Here is a 27,529-nt window from a genome sequence, read left to right as displayed (position 1 = left end):
ACACAGTCAATACATGGCTATTATATAAAGTAAAAACAGAACAGCAAACAAAACTATGACAAAAATCAGATTTTAATGAAAGCTTTTCAAGCTCCAAATGGTTGTAATGGTCCCCAACCTTTTTGGCACCAGGGACCTCAACAAGCAAACAAGGGACTGGTTTCATGGAAGATAATTTATCAATGGACCAGGGATGGGGGATAGTTTGGAGATGATTCAAGCACATTACATTTCCTGTGCACCTCATTTCTATTATTATTGCATCAGCCCCATCTCAGATCATCAGGCATTAGATCCCAGAGGCTGGGGACCCCTGGTCTACGACATAACCACATTATTCAGACCAAAATGGAATCTTAAAATCTGGAGAGTGGTGTGAGGTCTGAACAGCCATGTCAGGAGGTCTAGGTTCAGAACCAGCTTTGCCACTGGAATCCAAGACATGTACCTGATGATCACTCGGATAGAAAGGAGGCCAAGAAGGCCTGCCCCACACTGTAGCCCTTAACTACAAGACAACATGGCTTATAAACATACAACACCATAATGCATTAACATCAGCAAGGGCAGACTTGAAAAACCAACCAAGAAACTCCCAAAAGTATTAGCGCAAAAATGTTGGCACATGCCGCACACAGAGGAAGCAGCATGGGTGGCGAAAGAATCCCTGGCTGGACGTCAGAAGACGGTGCTCATTACCACTGGGTTCTTCCGACCTGTGATGTGACCTTGACCGATAATCTGGTCTCTCTAGGATCAGTTTCCTTATCAGAAAACAGGTGGTTGAGGGTGTTTCTTCAGCTAAAATATTTTACCCTTTAACACCCCTCCTCATACTGAAAATAACAACTAAAGCTGAGTGCTCACTTCATGTCAGGCTTCTGGCAGACATTACTATGGTTCATTCTACCAATCTCTTATTTACATTGTCCTCACTTTACAGATGAAGAAACTAAGACACACAGAAGTTAAGTAGTCTGCTCAATGCCAAACACAGCCAAGATTCTAATCCAGGTGAACGGACTCCAGAGCTGTGCTCCCCACCCCACCGCGCTGCCTCCTATGAGAATGAAACCCAAAGGTCCAGGCCAGCCGTGTCCCCAACCTCACCTCATGTATGTAAGAGGTTCCTGGCTCTGCTACTCCACCTGCTCAGACTGTGGAAGGAAGCAAAAGATGTTTTAAAGTCAGTCAGCATGAGAAATGACTGCTCTTGTTGAAATATCAGATGTAGCTTGCAGGCTCTGATTAGACTTCCTAATGAATTCTGTCTGCTACTGCTGACAGTAAAGAAGATTGGCTTTTGTCTCTGGTTCTTAGTAGGGAGACTAAACCCTGGGAATTTTCTAGGTAACATGAATGTCTTTGTTATTTATGAGCCCCTTAGATTATACCTGAGTGTCTGCTGAGAGATAAGATGACTCAGTATGAGGGCTGATCACAAGGAAGACCAACCTGTGATTTGAGGGCTGGGGCCCTGACCCAGCCCAGCTTCTGGGTAGGGGACTTTGGGGATTGAGTTCAATTCTACGACAGTGAGTCAATCATGCCTATGTAATTAGACTTCAATAAAAACTCTGGACGCTGAAGTTCAGTGGAGCACCCTGGTTGGTGAACACATGGATGTGCTCTGAGGGAGACATACCTGCCTACCTCGGAGAAGGGCACAGAAGCTCTGAGTCTGAGACTTTCCCAGACCTTGTCTTATGTGTTTCTTCATTTGGTTGGTCTTGACTTGTTTCCTTTATAGTAAAACTATAATCTTTTTTTTGTTGTTGTTGTTGTTTTTCCACACTGCAAGGCTTGTGTAATCTTAGTTCCCAGACCAGGGATTGAACCCGGGTCCCTGGCAGTGGAATCGTTGAGTCCTAACCACTGGAATGCCAGGGAATTCCCAAAACTGTAATCTTAAGTACAGTGCTTTCTTGAGTTCTATGAGAATTCTAACTGAAGATCAAACGTGAGGGTTCTGTGGACTTCAGTTTTCTCTTTATTAGGAGTTAAATCAAAGCCTTTTATAGGCTCTTTTCTAAGTACCTATGTGATGCATTAAATGAAACTAACCTGAACAGGGGGCTTGAAGTGCCTGTATTAAGCCTTTTACTCTATTTTTTGTTATCTTTTCCTTATTTATTACAGAAATTCTCTATACTGATGAATCTTTTGTTTCAAAATTTTCTTCTACTTAAGGTGTACTTTTTTATATGATGCTTTCTAATAAGTAAACATTCTCAATTTTAATGTAGTCCAACTTATCCATTTTAAAATTAATGATTAGTAGTTTTTATAATGTTTAAGAAATCTTTCCCTCTTAAGGTCATAAAGATATTCTCTATTGCCTCCTAAACACTTTATTATTTTGCCTTTCACATTGAGTTCTATAATCAACCTGGAAAGGATTTTTATGTATGCTGTGAATCAGGGCTGTCCCATTAATTTCAGTCTCAAAGTCCCTTTCTTGACTCCTTCAGATTTATTACACAAAACAGCCTTTGGATTGGACATTTCTTTAAGACTGCCTCTTGGATTATTCTCTGGCTCCAGCTGCCATAGCCTGTAAGTGACCACTTGTTCATGAATTCATCCAGGTTTCTGGTGCATCTTGCCCAGCCAAGGCTCAGGGCCCCTGTGCCCTCTTGTTGCAAAAGTTGATCAAAGTCTTTGGATAGACCAGGAGTCCCCTTGAGAAGATCTCTTTTCCCTCTGACTCTTGAGGACACATTCCAATTTCTCACACATAAAAGTAATTCAGTAGACAGTTGTTGAATAAATTAAATGAATGGATGGATGGATTATAATTAAATATTTGTTAATAAGCATATACCATCAGAGAAGGCAATGGCACCCCACTCCAGTACTCTTGCCTGGAAAATCCATGGACAGAGGAGTCTGGTAGGCTGTAGTCCATGGGGTTGCTAAGAGTCGGACACGACTGAGCAACTTCACTTTCACTTTTCTCTTTCATGCATTGGAGAAGGAAATGGCAACCCACTCCACTATTCTTGCCTGGAGAATCCCAGGGACGGCGGAGCCTGGTGGGCTGCTGTCTATGGGGTCACACAGAGTCAGACATGACTGAAGCAACTTAGCATAGCATATACCATGAAAGCAGTTTAAAATACTCAAGTAATATGTATCAATTATTAATGGTTGTTTTAAGACAAGGATCTGAGAAGACAGAGTTTTTAACCTTGGTTGAGATACAGCTACTCTTAGAGAAAAGCCTGTTTACTCTAGTCTTGCTTCAGGCAATACGACTTCATACAGTCTGTGAGGTTCCTCTCAACAACCCAGATCTGGAACACTTTTAGCGACTGAATTCAGTGCTGGGTCCTCATTTCCTATTAACAAGCTAACTGCTGTTAGCAGCAACCTGGAAGTGACATGCATTATCACCATGCTGGACAGGGACGTTTTCTCTTGGCTCAGGCAATAGTCACTGACTTCTTCCTATGACTACACAGGGATGGCAGGAGATACACTCTTGCAGGACACTCTGGGCTACTCTACATCTGTTGGTTATAACATCACCTATTCCTCTTCAACTCAAGAAACAATATTGGAATCCAAGTGAGTGATGGTGTAACATGACAAGCAGATCTCTGGATCTGCTTTAATTTTTTTTAAAAACTAAAGTTATAAGCTTCAAACTCACATCACCCACTCCCAGCTTGGTGAACTTGGTAGCTGAAGGCCAATGGCTGTGTGTAACATGTATTCATAAGTCTTCCAGGCTCCAAATGAGGAAAACTAAAAGGCAATGATGTACATGTAATACGAACAAAGGGTGGCTGTACATTATTATTTCAAGTAAGGTATCAGAAGCCTGGAGCAGACTCACCAAGGCAGGTTCCTTATTTATGGGATGCTGTGTGGTTTGTGAGTGACCTCAAGCAATCAGATTTTAGTTATCAATGAATTATTTCCCTAGCTTTAGAAGACACTGAGCCCTCTGAAATTGAGACTATGTTAAGTGATTGTCAACAATTACCAGGAGCCAGTCTTTCTACCCCCAGCATATATCATTATCTCATTGAGAGGATGACTTCAATGCAAGAGCCCATTTATTATTACACCAAGAGGAGGAAGCAGATACAGTACCTGAGGTTTTTCTTTAAGAAATTCAGGAAGCTGAAATTCTCCTTTATAGACCTAGGAAAAAAAATAAAAGCCAAGTATAAGTTTAAGGAAATATTCACTGTCATCATCGCTTTGGGAAGCTTGCATTGCCTGATGGTGGGTGGGTTCACTGCTTCATTCTTGGTGAGTTTGGGAATAGGAAGGAAGTCTGTCAGTTTAAGAGCAGCCAGAGTTGAGGACTGAGTGAAATTTCTATTCACTCTGACCCCACCTGCTCTACTCTTCCCTAGGTGCTCCCAAATATGGGCTGCCTGGGAGAAGGCTTAGAGTCTCTGAAGAAGAAAGAAAAGAATCCTAATATTCCAAGTTCCAATTATTTTATTAATAGCTGAGAAAGTAAGCCCTTGGCCATTTCTCTCCAGCATCCAACAAAGAATTCACATAATTTAGGAACAGGTTCCTCCTGATTTCCTTCTGAAATCTCCAGCTTTACTTTTCTTAATGTACCCAATATTCCCATAGTAATTTGAATACTAGGTGGTTCTTAAAATGATATATACTTTTAACCTCATGAAATCTTATAATTAAAAACTTGCACTTTTCAATATGTAAAGTTGTTTCTAAAAGCAGCAATAATTAGGGAATAGTTTTTAAAAAGATGTGTAGGATCTTTACATAGGAAACCATAAAATATTATTGACAGAAATCAAAGACCAGATAGGCACATCACTTTCAGGGATTGTAACATTCAATATAATAAAGCTGTCCATTCTCCTCACAGGATTTCCAATAAAAACTCTAGCATGCTTTTTGGGGGAAGAAGGAGGGGTAATTTCAAGCTGATTATGAAAGTTTTGTGGAAATGCATAGGGTCAAAAATTATCAAGGTAATCTTAAAAAGAACAAGGTGGAAGGACTTATTCTAAAATATATTAAGACATTATTGAAAGTGAAGTTGCTCAGTCGTGTCCGACTCTTTGTGACCCCATGGACTGTAGCCTACCAGGTTCCACCATCCATGGGATTTTACAGGCAAGAATACTGGAGTGGGTTGCCATTTCCTTCTCCAGATCTTCCCAACCAAGGGATTGAACCCAGTTCTCCTGCACTGTAGGCAGACACTTTACTGTCTGAGCCACCAGGGAAGTTAAGACATTATTTTCAGCTATAATTAAGTTACATTAAACATACAAAAGAAGCAGGGAAAGTAGAAAAAGTAGAAGCAGTAAAAGTTTTTCTTTTCTTGGGCTCCAAAATCACTGAGGATGGTGACTGCAGCCATGAAATTAGAAGACATTTGCTTCTTGGAAGGAAAGCTATGACAAACCAGACAGCATATTAAAAAGCAAAGACACAGTCAAAGCTATGGTTTTTCTAGTAGTCATGTAGGGATGTGAGAGTTGTACCATAAAAAGGTTGAGTGCTAAAGAATTGATGTTTTTGAATTGTGGTACTAGAGAAGACTCTTGAGAGTCCCTTGGACTGCAAGGAGATCAAACCAGTCAATCCTAAAGGAAATCAGCTCTGAATCAGTGGAAGGACTAATGGTGAAACTGAAGCTCCAATACACTGGCCACCTGATGCAAAGAGTTGACTCACTGGAAAAGACCCTGATGCTGGGAAAGACTGAAGGCAAAAGAAGAGGGAGGCAGAGGATGAGATGGTTAGATAGCATCACCAACTCAACAGACATGAACTTGAGCAAACTCCAGGAGAGAGTGGAGGACAGGGAAGCCTGGTGTGCTGCAGTCCATGGGGTTGCAAAGAGTTAGACACAACTTGGCAACTGAACAACAACAAAACATACAAAAAACACATACATACAAAAAATATAGCTATAATCAAGACAGTAAGGTTTTGGCACAAAGACAGACACATATATTAATGAAACAGAATGAAGAATCCAGAAACAGACCCTCATTTACAGATAAATGGTTTATGACAAAGGTGACCCTGCAGAGCAGTGCAGTTAGAATGAACAAATAAATGTGTTTATGTATATAATGATATACCATCCTGAAGTTTTAGAAATGAACTAATACTATACCAACAACCTAGATGAATCCCAATACATAATGATGAGAAAAGAGCCAGATCTCCAAAAAATAATATAACATGTGTCTCCATTAAAGTTTTTTAATATTTATTTATTTGGCTGCACTGAGTCTTAGTTGTGTCATGCGGGATCTTTCAGTTGTGGGGCATGGATTCTCTAGTTGTGGCATGCAGGCTTAGTTGCTCTAAGGCATGTGGGATCTTAGTTCCCCAACCAGGGATCAAACTCGTGTCCCCTACATTGCAAGGCAGATTCTCAACCACTGGACCACCAGGCAAGTTCCTCAATTTAAAACCTTTAAAGCTCAAAAACAGGCAAAGCAACTCTGATGTTAGAAATAAGGATAGTGTTTACTGTGGGGAAGAGTGGGGTGGCAGAGCTTGGGAAGAAGGGTGAGAGAAGCTTGTAGGGTGCTGATGATTTTCTGTCTTGATATGGGTAGTGATTATAAACATGTGTGCATTTTGTGAATATTTACTGAGCTGTGGTTTGTATACTTTTCTGTATATATACTATACTTCAAAAAAAAAAAAAAAAACTGAACAAATTAAGCCAGTAGCTTAAGAATTTACTAGGCTTGCTCTTTCACACACACACAATTTATTTAAGTACAAAGATGTCTCTTTCAACACTGTCAACAATGGCAAAAAATTGGGAACTATTCATGAGGAAGGTTTCCATCAGCAAGAGCTTTGATAACTGTTGAGAAACTATAGAAAGAAACTATGGATTGTTACTGAGAAGAGTCAGTGGGTAGCACCTCCGAGCACAGAACAACCTTTTAAATGGTGAATACTAAAGCCTACTAACTTAAAGGATTTCACTTGGGTATAAGATGACTTTCACTTCTAAAAGTAGCAGTATGCCTTCTGAGACTCAGAGAATGGATGTACTTTTTTCCTGTCTCTTCCTCTGCAATTTCTAAAACCTAGTCTATTCTTTAGGGTCTCTGCTACAGTCCTAGGAAGCCTAAATTAAAGCACAAAGAGACTTGATATTTCTTTAGCAATGCATCACACTGGAAACTGAGGTAGGTGTGCAGGATAACAACAGTGCAGCTGCTAGGAGGGTCTCAAAAGCTGCCTCCATCTCCTTCATATCTTCAAACAGTCCCAGGTCACCGGAGAGCTGGTCTAACTGCTCTCCAAAGAATCTACATATAAGAATCCTATTTGCTTTACCCCAGCCTCAGAGTCCAGAGATTGTTCCAGTTCTGTTCATTTCCCCCTAGTTTTACTGAGATACAACTGACATATAACACTGTATTAGTGCTCCAGCCTTCTAACATAGTAAGTGTCTATATCATGCTAACACTGACTTCACGGTGCTTCTGTCTACTATCTGTGGGGCAAGCAGACACTATATCAAAACAGGGGCTCAAGTTATCAGAATAGGCTTTTTGTTTTTGCTTTTTACCAGATTCTCAAGTCTTTCCTTCTCCCTCTATTCAGAGAACTGAGTCCGAAGCCCCCCTCTCCAAGCCCTGGGCATAAGCTGCTCAGGCTTAAGGTCCTGCACCCTGGGTCCTTTATGAACCAAAACCAGCATGTTTGCTCCAGTACCCCTTCCACTGTTAGCGGGTTTGGTCCCTAACAAACTTTTTTTATATTCCTCACATCCTCTCAGGAACCGAGTCTTCTTTCTCTCAGCCTCTTCTGCTAGAATTCAAGTAGAAGGTGCAACACAAGCCCACAGCGTCAAATGGCTAGTCAGTGGCAGAATGAGGCTCAGAAGTCCCCAGCTCAGCACTCTCCCTTTATACTACGCTCTGCATCTTATTACTATTGGAAAATTCTTATCGTTAAATTCTTCCTTCTCTTTTTGGTTTGTTGTAAAAACCAGCAAGACATAACAGAAAATATGAGTGGGAATATTAAATATTATAAGTGTCTTCCAGGAATCAATATGTTCAGAGAGGTAAGGCTCATATGAAAGGGGAAAAAAACACACCAAAACCCTAAATATGTGATATCGCAATTTAATAAAAAAAACAAAAAGGGGTCAGGATAAGACATTAAACAAAAGGCTCAATCAACAAATAAGTGGGAAACTGTGTCTCCTCATTATCCTTTAGGGAAAAAAATGCTTCAAAAGTTAGGAGCTATGGTACTGACAGAAGTTAGGAACTTTCTATTGACCAAGCAATTTCTATTTAGTGCAGGAAACCAAGTACAGAATCACTTATAAAAACAGCGAAGTTAGAAATGGAATTTCCTCTGGCTAAAGGAATAGTGTTTCTGGACATTCTATCCTCTGGTACTAATGAACTGAGGATTTTACTAGACAGAAATGAGCTAGGTACACAGAATCTAAACGTTCCTAGAGAACCCTCCCACCTCAAGCTCTGCAAAACAAGGAGACAAAAGTAGGCTTCTGATTTAGAGGGTGCACTGGAAATAAAAAGAATAACAGCAGGCAAATTTGATTTTCTCTGCATCAGGCTGGTGCTGAGCATGCGTTTCATGTTTCCCCTTATCTAATCCCACAGTCCTCTGAGGGAGGTATTATTCTCTTTTTACAGATGAAGTAACTGTGAGGCACAGAGACATTAATTTGTCCATTGTAGTAAAATGGCAAGTTACTAAGTACCATGATTGAACTTCCATTTTAAAAGGGTCATCTTAATTGCTCTGTTAGTCTGCAGAGGATAAAGGACAGAGTCTGGAGCAACAGCAGTAATCTAGACAGGACAGGGAGGTGGTGCTGGAGGTGGTGCAAAGCAGTACCTTTGTGGATTTTCCCCCCTAATTATATCTAGATATCCTAATAGACTAGATGTGGAAAGTTAAAGAGCAGAAGGGAGTCAAGGATGACAAAGTTTTTGGCTTAAGCAACTACCAACTGGAAATATGAAGTTGCCATCAACTCAGCTGGGAAAGGTTCTGGGATATAACAGATTTTCAGGGGTTTAATTTGGAAATGTTAAGCCTGAGACATCTACTGGACAATACATGAAAATGTCAAGTAGTCAGAAACACAAATCTAGGATTCATGGAAGAGGTCTGTGCTGGGATATATAAATTTGAGAATCATCAACTTATAGATGGTATTTAAAACTTGATACCTGATGAGATGACCTAGGTGCTCAGGGTAGACAGAGGGAGCAGAGGGCTTAACACTGAAGCATGGGGGTATTCCAACATTAAGAGGTCGAGGAGAAGAGGGAGAACCAGCAAAGACTGAGAAGAGGCCACCAATGACAGAGAAGGAAAATTTTAAAAAGTGGTATTTAGAAGTCAAGTGACTCTGACTAATGTCAGATTCAAATTTGTGGAGTGAGGTATCACCAACTCCGTTATAAGCAAACCCTTCAGTTGTGGATTACCTAGAGTACAAAGCTAGAGAAGAGAAGAGAATTTATCTAAGCTGCCTGTGAAGCTTCAAAAACCCAAGAAAGAAGAGGTTCTGAATACTGACTGAAGTAAGCAATGCATCTTCTTGTTATTTGTCCTCAGGCCACTTTCCATTTTCTTACAAGATTAATTAGAAGCTGACCAGCCATGCCCAGTACCACTTCACCTGCTACCACAGCCTCACCTATAGTAATAGTTTACAATTAAGACGTAAACAGAAGTCTCCATGGAGCTAAAATGGATGTCATTAACATACCTGCAGACTGAAGATTGAGTCTTCTATTTAATCGAGTCTTTTAGGTCCCTTTTCCTTTATACACATTTTTAACCATCACAAGTTATCTGGTTTCAACCTATAGCAATCAGATACAGCAAACAGGAAGGTAATGGGCAAGTACTGATAACTGAGAAGTGACAAATGAAACAAAGGAAGACACAGAAATTGTAAAAGGCAGATAGGAAGCCTTGAGTTCTTTAAGAAAGGGACCCACAGTTCTATATCCTATATAAAGAGAGGATGGGCATTTTCTAATACAAATAGTAATTTCCTTTGGATGAAATAAAAATTCAAATTATGATCAATAATTTACTTAAGAAGGTAATGAAATAAATCATCAAAATGCAGAGGAATTCTACATCAAAATATTAAGGTTTGGTCCTAAACGAGACACATCTACCCAGAAACCTGACTTTCTAGAATGATGGGTTCCCCAAGGATCTCAGACAGTCAAGCGTCTACAATTTACAGGAAAAGGTGGCAGACATGTTATGAGGCCTAATTCTGAATCTGGCTTGATCTTATGGAGAATATGAAACTATTTCTAAATTATTTTCATGCTAAAAGTGTTTGTGGCCACATTCCCTGATGATCCCTGTGTCTGGTATTTAAGACCTGTGTAATTCCCTTCCTTTAAGTGTGAGTTGGACCTAGTGACTAGATTCTAACAACTAGAATATGGCAAAAGTGATGAATGTTATTTCTGAGATTAGGTCACAAAGTCTGTTTCTTCTGGCTTGGGTACTCAAGATGAACAATGACTTAACTCAAAACATTCTTTCAAAATAAGAAAATTTTAAACAACGTCCAGAAACACATACTAATGACCATACTACATGCACTGCAGATTTTAAAGTGCTACTTTTGCTCATTGTTTTCTGCAAAGTGTGTGCATGTATATACACATATGTGTATACATACACACACATTCCAAGGGTTAAAAGATTAGTCTTATAACCTCTGGTTATGAATTCAAATTTCACTGTAAGCTCAAATCTAATTTATTCCTCCTTTCTGCCTTCTTCCTTCTTTCCATCCTCTTTCCAAGAGCGCTCAAGTGCACAGAATTGGATTACTTCTTAGTTCATGACAAACTTTCACCATTGGTCCATGCATGGCCCGCTATTTATTTTGTTATGCAGTTCACTATTTTTAATAATATAAAAAGCATTTCCCCTCGAGAAACAATGTTAGTTTCACATGCAGAGAAAACACAACTCCAGCCAGATATGATAATGCAGAAAGGAATCTAGATTTTGAAATTTACATCTTTAATCCCACTGGGCTCTTCTGGCCCACTAGAGACTTATTATCGCTAAAATACAAACATGAAACAGCTGATAACATGCATGTTTACATATTCTCATTTGTCTTAAAAGTATTCTGGCAGCTTTGCAAACCTCAGACTGGGTTTCTGCAGCATTCAACAATCGTGTGTTACAAACAATGGACAAGTGCTATTAGTACATTCCCTATATCAAGAAGAAATATATTCATCAGTTCATAAGCATCATCTACTCCTCCAAAAAGGTTTTTAAGAAAAAGTGTATTGACTTTTGGGTGAGGCTGGACAAGATGGATTGGAATGTAAATTGAATTGGGAACGTGTAATAAATGTGACATAGGAACCTCTATAAGAAAGCAGTATAAACAGAGCAAACTTAGCATCAGGGGATTGATTTCCAGGGGAGAAAAGTTTAACATGCAGGATGATTAAGAAACTGTATCAGTTTACCATGGGATACTTACCAGGCAAGAATGAATACATCTCTATTCAAAGGTAAAAGTGTTGAACATAATTTTCAGTAACACTGAAGGACAGTTAATACACACAGGTACAGTCAATAATAATTTTATCAATTTCCTTTCACTGGGGTGCTTTTTCCTTCTTTTCTCAAACTAGGAACTTTTAACTTATCCTTTAAACATGACAATCCAGTAGAGCCAGTTCTGTGTTCACATAGCATCCCAAATGCCTTAAATTTATGGCAGTTATCATGTTGAACTACAGTTAGTTACACATCTATTTTCAGCATACTTCTTAAGGAGAGGGACAGATCCTTAATTATCTATATATCCTGGATGCAGGGATGAATGGACTGTTGGACAAAAAAAGAAATGAATGAAGAGATTCCTTCCTAATGGTCTCCATTTTTACAGATGATGGACCGAAAATAGTTTCTGAGGCCAATTTACAGTACAGATTAAGCAGAGAAGCAGAAGAAGCAACTTCATTGGGCCCTCCCTGATTGGAACCTACTGAACCTTGAGGGCTAGATATGACATTATGTTATAGAATACTGTTAACTCATTCTATTCAATTCTACTTTTCAATTCTATTCAATTCTATTTTTGGAAATAAATGAATTCAAGAATCAACCATGAAAAAGAATGAAATAATGCCACCTGCAGCAACATGGATGGACCGAGAGATTGTCATACTGAGTGAAATAAGTCAGAGAAAGAGAAATATCGTATGATACCATGTATAAGCAGAATAGAAAAAGAAATGTTACAAATGAACTTGCTTACAAAACAGAAATAGACTCACAGACTTATAGAATGAATTTAAGTTTATGGGAGGAGGGATAGTTAGGGAGTTTGGGATTGACATGTACACACTGCTATATTTAAAATTAACCTTCTGTAATATTGCACAGGGAACTCTGTTCATTATTAGGTAACAGCCTAAACCACTGGACCACCAGGAAGTCCCAGGAATTTCTATTCTTAAAAAGACAGCCTTAACGGAGAGAAAAGGCAAAGCAGATAAGTGTGAGAATATATGTGAGATACATAAAAACATCACACATCAAAATACGAAGAGAATTTCTAAAAATCATTAAGGAAAAAGCAAATGATTTCGTAGAAAATTGGGTAAGAGACTTGAAAAAGCATTTCATAACATAGTTCAGTGGCAAATAGCATGAAACAGGGTTTGCTCTCTTTAGTTATTAAGGAATACTCATTTTAACCATAATAAAACATCACTACGCTCCTATAAGAAAGACTAAAATTTTAAAAGATTGACTCTAACATTGACGATGTAGAACAATTGAAATTCTCATATACCTGCTAGTGAGAGAATATAGTCACTTAGTATTATCTCCTAAATTTGCACATTCAAATGCCCTCTGACCCATACATTCATTCATTCTGTGATGGAAAAGATTAACTTAGCAGGGTTATTTTGCTCAAATGTTGCACATTCCCAAGAAAGGCCTATTTTCAGGACTGCTCTTTGCTGGCTCCAGGGATCTGAGCCTAGAGTGTTCTGTCTATAGGAATGCACGTCTGAGGCCTTGGGCTGGCCTGTCCCAGTTTGAGCAGCTAGTTTATGTTAGTAATTTATTTATGGTGAACATCTGTTTTTTCTCTGGGGCGGGGCAGGGCGGGGGGGTCTACATGCCTACATGACCAATCCCCAATAAAAACCCTGGATTCAGAAGCTCTGGTGAGCTCCCTGGTTGGGAACAATTCACATGTGTTGTCACACATGTTGCCAGGGGAATGAAGCAAACCCTATGTGACTCCACTGTGAGGGACATTTGAAAGACAGCACCTGGTTTCCTCCAGAGTTTTTACCCCATGTGCCTTTTCCCTTTGTAGGTTTTACTTTCCATCTTTTTGCTATAATCAGCTAGACTTGGAAGCATAAGAATTTTAAGACTACTGTCTTGGAAAATCCTAATGTAACTCTCAGGCATATTCTTAACAAAAGTGCATACTCATGTATGCACTTTTGTTAAGACATGTACCAGGATACTGTATGTACAAGGATACTGTATATCAACATTAAAAGACATGTACAAGGATATTGTATATCAACATTAAAACATCCCTACAACTATAAACAACTCAAATGTCCAAATAGTTGTGCAACTATAGTATCACATTTAAAAACAAAAATGAATTACTGTGAAATGCAACAACATGAAACTCACGAATGTTAAACGACAGAAACCAGACACAAAAGAATACTGTCAATACCCTGCAGCTAAAGACTACCAGGAATATAGCTGTAGTTGAACATGTTGAATTCATTACTCCTTTAAGCAAGGGAACACACACACCATGGAAATGTGGGATGTCTCAGGAAAAGAGCATCAGGAAGGACTCTCATGATTTTGGTTAGGTGATTTGGGGAAAAGTCCAAGGAAACAGGGTTTTTCTCTGGACTGGGGGCTGCCAGCAAGCAGTGATTATTCTCTAAATGGGTATCTTAATAAATCTTATCTAAAAGAAAGGAACAATAGAAGTGAGAATAAAGCTGTTTTTGGTTAAGAAGCAAGAGGTGGGTATTTGGTATTTCATTGTTACTACAAAGTGGTCTTGTCTTTTCTCAGTTCATCGTGGTTAAAGAGGACTCCTGTCTTGTGTTGGGGTTCTGTGAGATCATTGGTACCCAGGTGAAGACCATCAAATTTTAGTGGTGAGCACAAAAAGTCAGTTTCTAATCAACCATGGGCTAGAGGTTGTGTCAGATCAGTTCTATGGTGTCTGAGATTGCTTTTTTCCTTTCTTCAAAATAAACTGTATGATTTCATTTATATGAAATTTAAAAGCAAGCAAAATTAAATCCATGATGGCAGAATTTAGGATAGAAGTTATCCGTGGAAAGAAGGAAAGAGGAGGAAGAAATAATTTGGAGGCGCAGGCACAGGGCTTCTGAGTACTCCTACTGTCTCCTTGAAGAGCAGCAGCATCTCTGGGTTGAAAAATAGTGGAAAAATAGAAAGGAACTGGCAGTAGTCTGCACAGTCTTCATTCAGTGATAAAACACGGTCAATAGGCTTTCCCTATAAGATGAGGTCTTTATATGCCCGCGTGTCTGTCAAATCACTATTTAGGAGAACGTGTCACTCAGTCGTAAAGAATCCACCTGAGATGGAGGAGACGCAACACAAGCCGCATTTTCAATCCCAAATCCCCTGGAGAAGGAAATGGCAACCTACTTCAGTATTCTTGCCTGGGAAATCCCACAAACAGAGGAGCCTGGTGGGCTACAGACCATGGCGTCACAAAGAGTTGGACATGACTTAGTGACAAAACAGCAGCAGTCACTTGTTGAAATGCAAAATGTATTAAGTGAAAAATATATAAAGAATTCACATGAAGCCCACTGATACTTATTCAAGATTTCAAGCCCCAAAAATGAACATTTGAAAAAAGCAATGTTGAATGTCTATCAGTGTCACTACATTGATTCAACAACAACAGGAAATAATACAGGCACACCTTGGAGATACTGTGAGTTTGGTTCTAGACAACTACAATGAAGCAAATATTGCAACAAAGCTAGTCACACAGATTTTTTTGGTGTCCCAGTGCCTATAAAAGTTATGTTGACACTATCCAGTGAATCATAATCATTTTGCTGGTAGAGGGTCTTGCCTCGATGCTAATGACTGCTGACCATCAGGGTGGTGGTGGCTGTAGGTTAGGGTGGCTATGGCAATTTTTAAGAATAAGACAACAATGAAGTCTGCTGCACTGACTCTTCCTTTCATGAACGATTTGTCTGCAGCATACAATACTGTTTGATAGCACTTTACCCACAGAGAACTTCTTTCAAAGTTGGAGTCAACCCTCTTAAATTCTGCTGCTGCTTTATCTACTAAATTTATATGATATTCTAAATCCTTTGTTTTCATTTCAACAATCTTCATAGCATCTTCACCAGTAGTAGATTCTATCTCAAGAAACCACTTTTCTTGCTCATCCAGAAGAAGCACCTCCTCATGAATTAAAGTTTTATCATGAGGTTACCGCAATTCAGTCACATCCTCAGGTTCTATTTCTAATTCTAGTTCTCTTGCTGTTTCCACCACATCTGCAGTTACTTCTTCCACTGAAGTCTTGAACCCCTTCAAGTCATCTATGACAGCTGGAATCAACTTCTTCTAAACTCCTGTTAATGTTGATATTTTGATCTCTTCCCATGAATCATGAATGTTCTTAACAGCATCTAGAATGGTGAATCCTTTCTAGGAGGTTTTAAATTTCCTTAGCTCAGCTCCATCAGAGGAATTGCTTTCTATCTAAGATACAGTATTATAAAGGTATTTCTTAAATAAGACTTGAAAGTCAAAATTATTCCTTGACCCATGGGCTTCAGAATGAATGCTGTGTTAGCAGGCATGAAAAAAAAAAAACAATCTCATTGTTCATTCCCATCAGATCTCTTGGGTGACCAAGTACATTGTCAGTGAGAAGTAATATTTGGAAAGGAATATTTTGGGCTTCCCTTGTAGCTCAGCTGGTAAAGAATCCACCTGCAATGTGGGAGACCTGGGCTGTTTGCTTTCTTAACATTTGTGTGTTCACTGGAGGAGCACTTTTAATTTCCTTCAAGAGCTTTCCCTTTGCATTCACAACTTGGCTAAGTGAAGGCGCAAGAAGTCTGGCTTTTGGTCTGTCTCAGCTTTCTACATGCTCTCTTCACCAAGCTTAATCATCTCCAACTCTGATGTAAGGTAAGAGATATATAACTTTTTCTTTCACTTAACACTTAGAGGCCATTGTAGGGTTATAAATTGGCCTAATTTCAATATTGCTATGTCTCAGGAAATAGTGAGGCCCAAGGAGAGGGAGAGAGATGGGAGAATCACCAATCAGTAAAGCAATCAGGACACACAGAACATTTGTCAATTAAGTTCACTGTCTTAAATGGGCATGGCTTGAGGTTCCCAAAACAATCACAACAGTAACATCAAATATCATTGATCACAGATCACAAGAAATATAACAATGCATACACAACAGTGCATTACTATTTCTTTCTGGAGGTTCTGCAGGCACAATGATCAGTATGAATGAAACTGTAATGTCATACAGGCTCTGAATAACACTATCAACAACCTTGATTTAATTTCTAATTGATACTTAAAGGACACTACATTCAACACATGCAAAATACACATTCTTATCACGTGCACATTGTACATTCCCTGAGATAGAACAGATGCAGGACTATAAAACAATTATCAACACAAATTTTGATATGTTGTATCTTCTTTGTCATTCAGTTTAAAATATTTTCTAATATCTCTTATGATTTTTTTTTCTTTGGCTCATTAATTATTCAGAAGTGTGTTAATTTCCAGATTGTTTGGGCTATGACTTCAAATGTTGCCTACAAGAACTTCATATTAGGGCACAGTATTTTTGGTCAAAGAAATATTCTTCTTCCTCTGTCTAAGGTTTATTTTTGCTAGTAACAATCATTTTATTGAACACCTACTAACTCTCAAGTGCTCAAGATACAAGTGTATATGTGGTCCATGCCTCTAAAAAATCCTTAGTATAAAAGAAGTAGTAAATAACATAAATGATACTATAACTGCAAGAGCAAAGGTAGGCACGAAGAATAGCAGAAGAATCTGTGGCACATAAGAGGCGTCATGTGAGCTGAGTCTTAAAGGACAAAGTTGTAAAATGAAGAAGAGAAGCAAGTTAATCAAGGCAAGAAGAGCAAGTGCAAAGGTACAGGGTTGTTATAAAAATGTGCCAAGAGAACGAAAGGCAGGTAGTGTGGTGTGACTAGAAGGATAAAGAGAGATGAGGTTGAAAAGTAAGACTGAATGCAGCAGACGAAGAATCTTAATGCTGTTTTAAGGAGTTCCATTATGGTTATGAAACAGAAGATCTCATTGAAAGGATAAGAAAACATCGGATAAACTTTTCTTTAAAGCCATCAAAGAGCAGTGGATGCAAAGAAGCAATGAAGTCTAGATGACTTCCAGAGAAGGATGAGTTCTTCAAAGGTGAGCGAAGAGTCTCTTTCTATCTTGAATCAATTGCTAATCTGCATATAGGTAGGCAGAAAAGCAGGCCTACCAGAGGTGAAAGATTTTGCTGATAAGACAAAAAGAAGCTGAACTTTAAGTGGCAGTGTGAACTGGTATGATGAATTCAATCTAGAAGAGGCCCAGATGTAAAAATAAATCTCTTGGTCTAATAACTATAACCCAAGGGACTTCTGCTGAGTAAGCAGCAGAGGAAGCAGAGAAAGGAGAGAGATCTCCCAAACTTGTGTGGTCCTTAGATTCCAGGGCCCTGCTGCAGCTGCAATCCAGAGGTGAAACAAATTAATTTAAGCTTCAACCCACTCCCTGCCAGCTGCTATTTTTAAAAAGCCAAAGAAATCAGCCTTTCATCCTCAGAACACAGGAAACTGCGGGTTGGGCTAAAGGTCAAATCTCCATAATTTCATTTAAATCTAGAAGTAAATGGACTAAAACTGCTGCTCAGATCCAGCTCAGTCTGACTCAATGAAATGTGAATGATCAGCCAAATACCCCAGCTGCCTGAGAGAGGAAAGAATATGCCCCATCTGGGAAAAATAAAGGAAAAATATTATCTAGGTTACTTCTTTTATAAAAAAGGTCCAGTATGAAACAAACTCTAAAACATGCAAAGAAGTAAATAAGCATAATTCATAATTAAGAAAAAGAGCCAAAAGAAAGACCCATGTATAAGAACTTTAAAATAATTATTAAAATGTTAAAAGAATTCAGAGGAGAAGATGAACAGAATGAGTGAAGAGATGGAGGATTCCAGCAAAGAAACAGAAATTCTAGTTCTGAAAAATAAATTATCTGAAATGAAGTTGTTGGATGGGATTAATAGCAGGTTGGACACAGAAGAAGAAAGGATCAATGAATTCAAACGTAAGTTAATTAAAAGCCAATTAAACCTGAAGCGAGAGACGGCAAAAAGAGGATCAGTGAATCTGGCACTTTTTAGTCAAACTGGCAAAAACTGAAGAGAAAAATCTTATAGCAGTCAAAAACAAAAAACAGGGCTTCCCTGATGGCCCAGCGGTAAAGAATCTGCCTGCCAATGCAAGAGATGTGGATTCAGTCCCTGGGTTAGAAACATCCCCTGTAGAAGCAAATGGTGACCCACTCCAGTATTCTTGCCTGGGAAATCCATGGACAGAGGAGCCTGGCAGGCTACAGTCTATACCATCAAAAAGAGTTGGACACAGCTTAGCAACTAAACAACAACAAATTCTATCAAGTGAACAATGTGTCAGAGAAGTACAGAACTGCTGAACTTTAGTACTCAAAACCAAAAAACAAACAAACAAAAAAAGCTATCACATTCATAAGAATTTTAGTTGACTTCCCATAAAAACAATGACAAGCAATAAAATAACATATTCTGGGTGCTGAAAGTAAAACAAACAAGCAAACAAAACTAAAAAACCTGTCAATCTAGAACTCTACACCAAGCAAAATATTCTCATATAATGAAGGAGAAATAATGACATTTTCAACATGGTTGCATAAAAACAATGAAATGGCTACGCTTACATGAGACGAAGGAGATTTCCAGAGAGAAACATCAGAGATGATGAGACACACTTCATAATGAGAGCTAACTACTTACAAATACATAAAAAGGTATGCTCCTAATGATACAGATTCAAAACACATGAAGCAAAATTGATAGAAATAAAAGAACAAATTCACATCTTTATCCAAAACTGATAAAATTAGACCCCCCAAAAGCAATAAGAATTAGAAGATCTGAGCAACACTGTGAAACAATATGACCTAATCAATATTTATAGAATTCTGCAACAATTGCAGAATATACATCCTCTCAAGTGACATGTGAGAACATATGCTGGCCATAAAGCAATTTTCAATATATTTCAAAGGACTGAAACCACACTAGTGTATTCTCTAATTGTAATGGAATTAACTTAGAAACCAACAATAAAAAGTGCATCAAAAAATTTCCAAAGATTTGATTGAAAAGTACCATTCTAAGAAGTCTGGGCTTTATCCTATAGTACTAGTGGAGCTATTCAAGGTGTACACAAGGGAATAGTATGTTCAGATACATTCAGATTTGAACTTTTAAAAAAAGTAACTGTCATTGAGTATGTTTTTAAATGTAGAAGAATGAATACACTCACATACACAAAGGAGAATAAACCATAATTCATGTGAAAAATGAAGAGAAACTGAAATAAATAAGGTAGCTAAAATAGGAGCTGAGTCAAGATAATTTCAAATATATAATCAAGGGGGCTTGGTGATTAATTAATTACATGTCATCTGCAAAGCCAGGTAATCCTAACTACCTTTGATCACTAGACAAACAGAAATGCTATGATGGAGACAGGAAAAACACAGAGAAGTTTTTGAAAACACAGGTGTGCGGTACAGGCTCTCCCGTTAATGCAAGAACATTGATTCCAACAGCTGTAGCTTCTCTTTTTTTCAGTGTGTCCTTTTAAAAAAATTTTATTTTAATTAGAGGATAATTACAATATCGTGATGGTATTTGCCATACATTAATATGAACTGGCCACAGGTATACATGTGCCCCCTCCATCCTGAAGCCCCCACCCACTTCCTTCCCTACCCTATCCCTCCAGGATGTCACTGAGCACCAGCTTTGGGTGCCCTTACTGTGTGGTTCAGGAATATAAACCAACTCCCTCTCCCACCTAACTAATATTCAAGTTCCTTTTTGTTTGCTCTGTGGGTTCTATACACTGATACGTGCTTTTCTATTTGACTATTTGTTCTTCCTTAGTACTATCTAATATGGTCTTCAACTGGATATTCCATTCACACTTGGATTTGCTTTTCAGCTCCCTCTTGAGGTTTAGTAACCAGGTCTGTTACTGCTCTGTTTGGGGCTTGACCCATGTGTCCTGAGGACTCTGCTCCCTGGCTCATAGACAGTGCAAATATAGATAAACACAGCCTAATCTCGCCCCTAGTCTATATTCGTGCTCAGTTTAGAGAATAATCTGTTGAGCTTCTATCAGGGAACAGGTATGGACAATAAATTCATTTTGGACATTGAGTTTGAAGTCCTTGTGAACAACCAGGTGGAGAGATACAGAAAGCTGAAAAAAAAAATGAGCTTGGGGCTCAAGAAAGAGACCCTACGAGATACAGATTTATGATAATCAGCAAATAGATTATAATCAAAATTACACGAGTGAATGAGCTTTTCAAGGAGACTATAAAACAGAAGTTCTTAATCTGATGGGCTTTAGAGGCATCTATGAATCCATTAAAATTACAGAATAAAATTCTCTCTATATATATGTTGTCTTATTTCTCAGACAGGGACCCATAGTTTTATCAGATCTCAAGGTCTATAAATCTAAAAAGATTAAAAACCCACAGGCAAGGAGATTGCTAGAATGTAATCTGGGGAGGGAGACTGCTGGAATGTAACCTAGAGGGCGCTATTTACTGAAATGTGCTACAATTTGGGGATTAGAGACCTAAGTGATGGGAAAGGACATGGAATATGTTAGCATTTCATTTCCAGTTTACCATCTGAGTCAGAGAAGCCATGAAGCACATGATTTTCTACTCAAAATTGAGCAACATGTCTCCAAAATACACTGACTCAGACACCAATACTTCAAGACTATACAAAGTTGCATGAAAAACAACAATTTTTAAGCCTAGAACTTTGAATTCTATATTCCCAGTCAAAACGTGAATTTTCCCCCTACTCCCATCCCATAAATAAAAGGCATAATCTCCCCAGCCGTCTTCTTTCTCTGGAGTCAATCTCATGTCACAGCTGACAAGCGAAGAACAATTTTTAAGCATTACCTTATGAAACTTCACGATCATCAATGCTCGATATATTAGCATCTGAGCTTTTACAGAAAAAAGCCTTGAAAATATATAGCTTTGGAAAATTCCAGGAAACAAGGATGTCGGCTTGTATGCTTTATCACAAAAAGCTCAAAAATGCAACTTTGGTTCATACTTTATCTTTTTATTCCCAAAATTACTTGTTAACTTTAGAGATAGATGGGGTTGGGGAGGGAGGTTTTTTCCAGTGTATACTTTGAAACTCTTCAAAAGCCACAAATGTGTATGAAACAAACTCTCTAGTCACAAGGATTCAAACCACAGCATTCTTCCCTACTTAACCACTTAAGCAAGCCAAGAACAGTCTAACCAGCCAACTCACATGTAGGAAAACTATAACGTCTACTGCTTGGGAAACCTCTAAATATCATTTATACATGTACCTTGGTTTATAAAAACCATTTCAGTATGTACACAAGCAAAAGCTATGAATTACCAATTACCAAGAGATTAAAAAGGACTATGATAATGGATGCTGGACTGTGTACTGTCTTTAGCAGAACATAATTGACAAAACTTTAACACACATAAAACTTTTTTTAAACTTAGGAAATAGTTTCATAAAAGAATATATGTATGTAGGTAATAATTGGAAATGTTTGATTATATTAATCAATGAAACCTATTAAAATTAGCAAAAATCTAAAATAAAATCACATATATTATGCTGATAGTTCAAAAGATTAAAAAAACTTTATCAACATATATCATGCACCTTAAAATTTTAGATACTCTGACATAGTTTAATTCCACTTTAATTATTCTAACCTTTAAAAAGAGAACCCATTAAAATACAGTATGTGCAAAGATGTTCATTGTAGCACTGTTTGCCGAAGAGAAAATGATAAACAACAAAAGAAAAACAGTGAAATGAATATATAACATATACTAGGGAAACCTCATTCATTCATTCACTTTTCATTCATTCATTCACTTATTACTGTGTTTCAAAAGGATTTAAAGTGGTTCATATAATGTTATTTATACAACCATGAAAAATTATGTTAAAAAACATGTGCACGATGAGAAAATGCTCATGAATATTAAGTGGAAAGGGTGGGATATAAGATTTTGTGTGTGCAAAAGTAAGATTAAAAGTTATGCAATCTTACCTTTGTTTAACATGTACAGAAGAAAGGAAAATTCATCAAAATACTAACAATGGTATTTGTCTGGGTGGTAACATTATAGGTGAATTTTTTCCTATCTTTTTAATTTTATAAGTTTTATAAGCCAAGCTTATAATTTTATAATAATCCTTATATATATGAAAAATATTAAAAGGATAAAGATAATTTTAAAACAAAAAAATCTGCCTCCTTATATGATGGTTTATAAGAAAACAGCTCATTCCAAATAGCCACTAATGACTTGAAAAAAGAAAACAAAAGTAATATCTAAGAGTAAAAAATCCACATGGAAATCAGCCTCATGAAATATAAGTTAGTCAATTAAAAGTATCAAAAGAAGGACAGAATAAAGAGATGATATAAGATTGTGGGGAGGGGAGAACACTGCATAAAAAGAGAATACCAGAAAAAGAAATTTTAATCTTGAAAATCAAATAGCCTATCAGTGACTTATGCTAACATGTTTGTCTTATTTAAACTGTAGTTTCAAAAAAGACTAAATCTAGAGATTGAAAGTAGAATTGTGGTTGCCAGGGGCTGGAAGAAGGGGGAATGTGTAATGAGTATGTTGTTTCAAATTTGAAAGATGAAAAAAGTCTTTGAGATGGATGGTGGTGACAGCCATACAACAATGCAAATGTACTGAATTGTATACTTATAAATTGTTAAAATGGTAAATTTTGTTATTTGAATTTTACCACAATAAAAAAAAAAGAATACATTAAGATCTGATTTGAGATAGATTATTCAGGTAAGGTATATATTCAGATTTTTTGAGTTTTGAGCTTTTCTCAAATAAGATTATAGAGATGTGAGCATAACTTATTAAAAGATATAGTTGTAGTCATACTTTACTAGCAACTTTCTCTCGGTCAGAGGGTAGTTTATTGTACCTATTTATAATTCTTCTCATGTAGTCAATGCTTAGTTTTCAAATACCAAGAAATCATGCCTCATCTAACCAAAGTAAAGCAGCCATTAGATTCAGAGTAAAAAGAAACTAGAAGTGAGGTCACTAACAATTCTGGTGTTTAGACTAGTTTATGTTAATCAGCTAATAGGATAAATCTCTTCAACAGTAAGCACTATTCTTAGAAATATGGGAAAAAAGAGATTGAAGAATTGTCCCCACAGTCCCTGGAAAGAGCCATAGTTATCCTTAAAATGCAGTGGAAGATTTCTGACGATGAAGCATTTTACAAATAGGATTTTTCTAATTTAAAATAATTTTCTGATCATAAAAAAAGCAAGAAATAAAACAAAAAACTTTCCCGGACCCAAATTCCATACCCAGTTTTCTCAATTCATTTGGAAGTTCTCACTTACCCTTCTGGTGTTTTCAAGGATTTTGGGATCAGGTTTTCCATAGTTAGGTGGATTGGCATAGGGGTCATATCCAAGTTTGGCAAGCATGGGTGCAATCACTGCCATGTCTTGTAAAACATCTGGAGGTATCTTCCCAACCCATTTTGATAGAGCTCCCACATTGACTGGCTTGATGACTTGGTCTGTAGATCTCTCCACTCTGAAAACAATATAATCTGAATAAATATGTATTTAGAATATCAAAAACAGTATTAGAAATTATTTTTGATGACTTTAAACATTACAAGTCTCTGGATTATAAAGCTATTGAAAAGGAGCACATTTTTCAGGCTTAACATTATTTACTAGACTTTTTTTTAATGTTCTCAATTTCACAGCAATTATTGGCAGTCTCAGATTTCTAGAAATAGGAAAAAGGGTTAGCTGAAAACATGTGCACAAAATGAATTACTGACACTTTGATTACAACATTCAGAAAAAAAAAAAACATAAGATGCTCAGAAAAACAGCTGATCAACTTAGTTGAAATATATCAAAAAAACACAGTTAAATAAGATGGCTTGATGAAAGATGACCAAAGGGACAGAAAGATGTACACATTATGTGAAAAAGTAAATATAGCAAAATGTTAATTGTAGCTAGTGGATATAATTCTTTCAGTTTTTTGTATGTTTGAAATTCTTCATAATAAAATATTAGGGGGAAAATAGTCGACCACTATCCACTAACAATGCAAAATATTCCTATGTCTTATTTTTTTGTTGATTTCCTAAAGAACTCTATTTTTTAAGGAAGAAAAGTGCTTTTATGACTTTTGCTATTACAAAATAAATGTGTTCTAAATCTTGACCTAGATATTTACTTTAAGCCTATAGTGATACTATGTTTGATCAAAAACTCATAACATTAGCGCAAAATATAATATAAAAAGACATCTGTATTTAAATTGGATCTGAACTAGCAGATTTAGGCCTAATGACTATCAAATAAAAGTGGCAAAAAATGCCTAAAAGAGTTTTATATTAATATCATAATACATTAGAAGTCATTCAAACACAGTATTCTGATAAAAGGTTAAAAAAAAACCTTTTCCTTTTTCAATCTCTCACTGAAGATAAACATTATCTAATAAAGAATCCCTCAAAGGGGCTACACTCCTTCAAAAATATACAAGAGAAAATAAAATGATTCTTCCCTGGGATTCTGTGAGGCCACTAAACCCAGGTTTCCTCCCTGTCTTGATGGCCACCTTCTTTTTTCTCTCTCAAAAATTTCTCCAGGACTCCAATGCTCTCTTCACTCTATGCATTTTCCCTGTATGGCTTCATCTCTATGATTTTTTCTTGATATTTTTTTACCTGAGTGAAGAACATCCTAGTATGTCTAGGACAGGTCCAATTTAAATCAACTGCCCCCAGCTTAATGATGAACAGCACATCACACTCATGCCCATAAACGTCCAAGTTTGTATGACACATTATATGGTCACCCTACCCATATACCCTGCACACACCCAAAAACTAAGGTGGTCCACAACTGAACCCCTCATCTTTTGTTCAAAATCTACTTCTCTTCATATACATCTTATCCTGATAAATGGCACCACCACCTGTCTACAAAGCAAACCCAGAGATCTCAGATGGGACAGGCAGAAAGCAAGATCACTCCCAAATTATTCAAGTGCTGGAGGCTCTATCTTTGAGTAGGAAAATCTCTCCCACTGGTCTTACTGCCACTAACCTTAGTTCATGTCACCATCATTTCTCACCCAGATTACTACAAAAGTCTCCTAATTTCCCTGCATTTAAGTAGCTGGCTTCCCTGTCCAACTATCTTATCCTTCCACTAGAATATAAGGAGGGCAATGTTTTATTAAAAAGGGCTTCCTGGGTAGGTCAGTGGTAAATAATCTGCCTGCCAAAGAAGAGAAGTAGGAGATGTGGGTTGGATCCCTGGGTAGGGAAAGTCCCACGGAGAAGGAATTAGCAACCCACTCCAACCCAGTCTGGATAATCCCATGGACAAAGAAACCTGGTGGGCTACAGTCCATTGGGTCACAGAGCTGGACACAACTGAGTGACAATGAACACACATGCATGCAACGGTGTAAATACTCCCACTATGTCATCAACCACAGAGCTGAGAAGAGATGCACAAAAAAGGTTTCTCTATGCTGGGAAAGAATTGAAGGCAGGAGAAGGGGACAACAGAGGACGATATGGTTGGATGGCATCACCAACTCAATGGACATGAATTTGAGCAAGCTCCAGGACAGAGAAGCCGGGCGTGCTGCAGTCCATGGGGTCGCAAAGAGGCAGACATGACTCAGCAATTGAACAACAAACAGCTGAGGCAATCCAGCTCCAACAGACCACTGGATATATAGGGCCACAGTCTCTTATCCAAAATCCTGAAATCCAAAAGGTTTCCAAAACTAAACATTTTCCTGTAACTCATATGGGAGCAAAACCTGAACTGATAAGAACCTATTTATAGTCTTTATTCTTCTTGGAGTAAACAATCAGTCTTTGATGCAGAAATATGTACTTGATTACAGAGTGCTGACCTAGAATGCACAGAGGATGTTATGTGTTACGTACATCAAATGACCTTTCTAGCATCCAAAAATTTCTGAATTCTAAAACACATCTGTGTTAACCAATGAAGTCGTACATAGATAGGGTCTTATATGTCATGAGTGGGAAGATGAGTTTTATCTTGAAAATGATGGGGAATGATATAAGGGTTTTTATTACCGAACTGACAAGACCAGATTTTATTACAGAACCGACAAGACCAGATCATCCTTATCTGCATTCAATATTGATAACTACGGGAAGAGTAGATTGAAGGAAGAGGTAACTGCAGTCAGAAAAACCAGTGAAGACGTTCAACTATATACTGAAAGAACTGAGAAATGATTAAAGCTTCAACTACTGTAAATGGCATAGAGACGGAAAGAAAAGAATCTGCACAGATTTTTTTAAACTGATAAGACAGTGGCCAATTAGATATGGGGAGGAGAGAAAGGAGTCTAGATGAATTCATTTTTGACTTGAAGGACTGAATATACAATGTTATCATTCACTAATAGAGAGATCAATAGACAACATAGAGGGAAAGCTTAAGTATTATTGCTTAGTTTCATTTCAGATGTAGGGAACAAAAGAGAAGAGATAAATTTTTTTAGTAGTCAGGAAGTTTCCAAAAGTCTAAAGGAAAACTAGAGCTGACTAAAAGACTGAAATGTAGTATGTATTCAGTAAAAAAAACAGCTATTATTATTTTTGTATCCAGATTGTAGCACTGATTCAGAAGAAAAGTGAAAGTCATTATTTATTATGATTGCATAAATGATTTACAGATAAAGTTCAACCATCTCCTGTCTGACAGACAGAATTCTAAAATGAAAAGGCTTTTTGTTATGTAACCACTGAGTCACAAGCTCCATTGGTAATGAATGCAGTTGTGAGAGAGTCAGTTCCTAGGCAGGTTGATAGGGAGTCTAGGGGTCCCCAAGGAGAGAGGGGTCTGGAATTCTCAAGGAGGAAGAAAGGACAAACTTTTTTCTTTTTCCACATTCCTTAGGATTATATAACAATAATGTATCCTGCCTAAGGACAGTCTTTGGATTCAACCTTCTGTTATCTTAAAATGTT

General features: G+C 37.6%; 1 protein-coding gene across 1 annotated transcript in view; it reads right to left on the bottom strand.

Annotated features, from left to right (window-relative positions):
* TPST1 (tyrosylprotein sulfotransferase 1) overlaps positions 1–27,529 on the bottom strand; it is a 107,367-nt gene that overhangs the window by 1,856 nt on the left and 77,982 nt on the right. Inside the window, exons 3-5 of the mRNA XM_010837399.1 lie at positions 23,871–24,069; positions 4,102–4,152; positions 1,111–1,157 (exon numbers count right to left, since the gene is read on the bottom strand). Of these exons, the coding sequence (XP_010835701.1) occupies positions 1,140–1,157; positions 4,102–4,152; positions 23,871–24,069 (268 nt within the window). The 3' untranslated portion in view covers positions 1,111–1,139. The remainder of the gene's footprint in view (positions 1–1,110; positions 1,158–4,101; positions 4,153–23,870; positions 24,070–27,529) is intronic.

Source organism: Bison bison, unplaced genomic scaffold (assembly GCF_000754665.1).
Source record: "Bison bison bison isolate TAMUID 2011002044 unplaced genomic scaffold, Bison_UMD1.0 scf7180017864072, whole genome shotgun sequence".
Taxonomy (NCBI): Eukaryota; Metazoa; Chordata; class Mammalia; order Artiodactyla; family Bovidae; genus Bison; species Bison bison.
The sequence above is the reverse complement of the archived record's forward strand: the minus strand, read 5'-3'. Positions and strand labels throughout refer to the sequence as shown.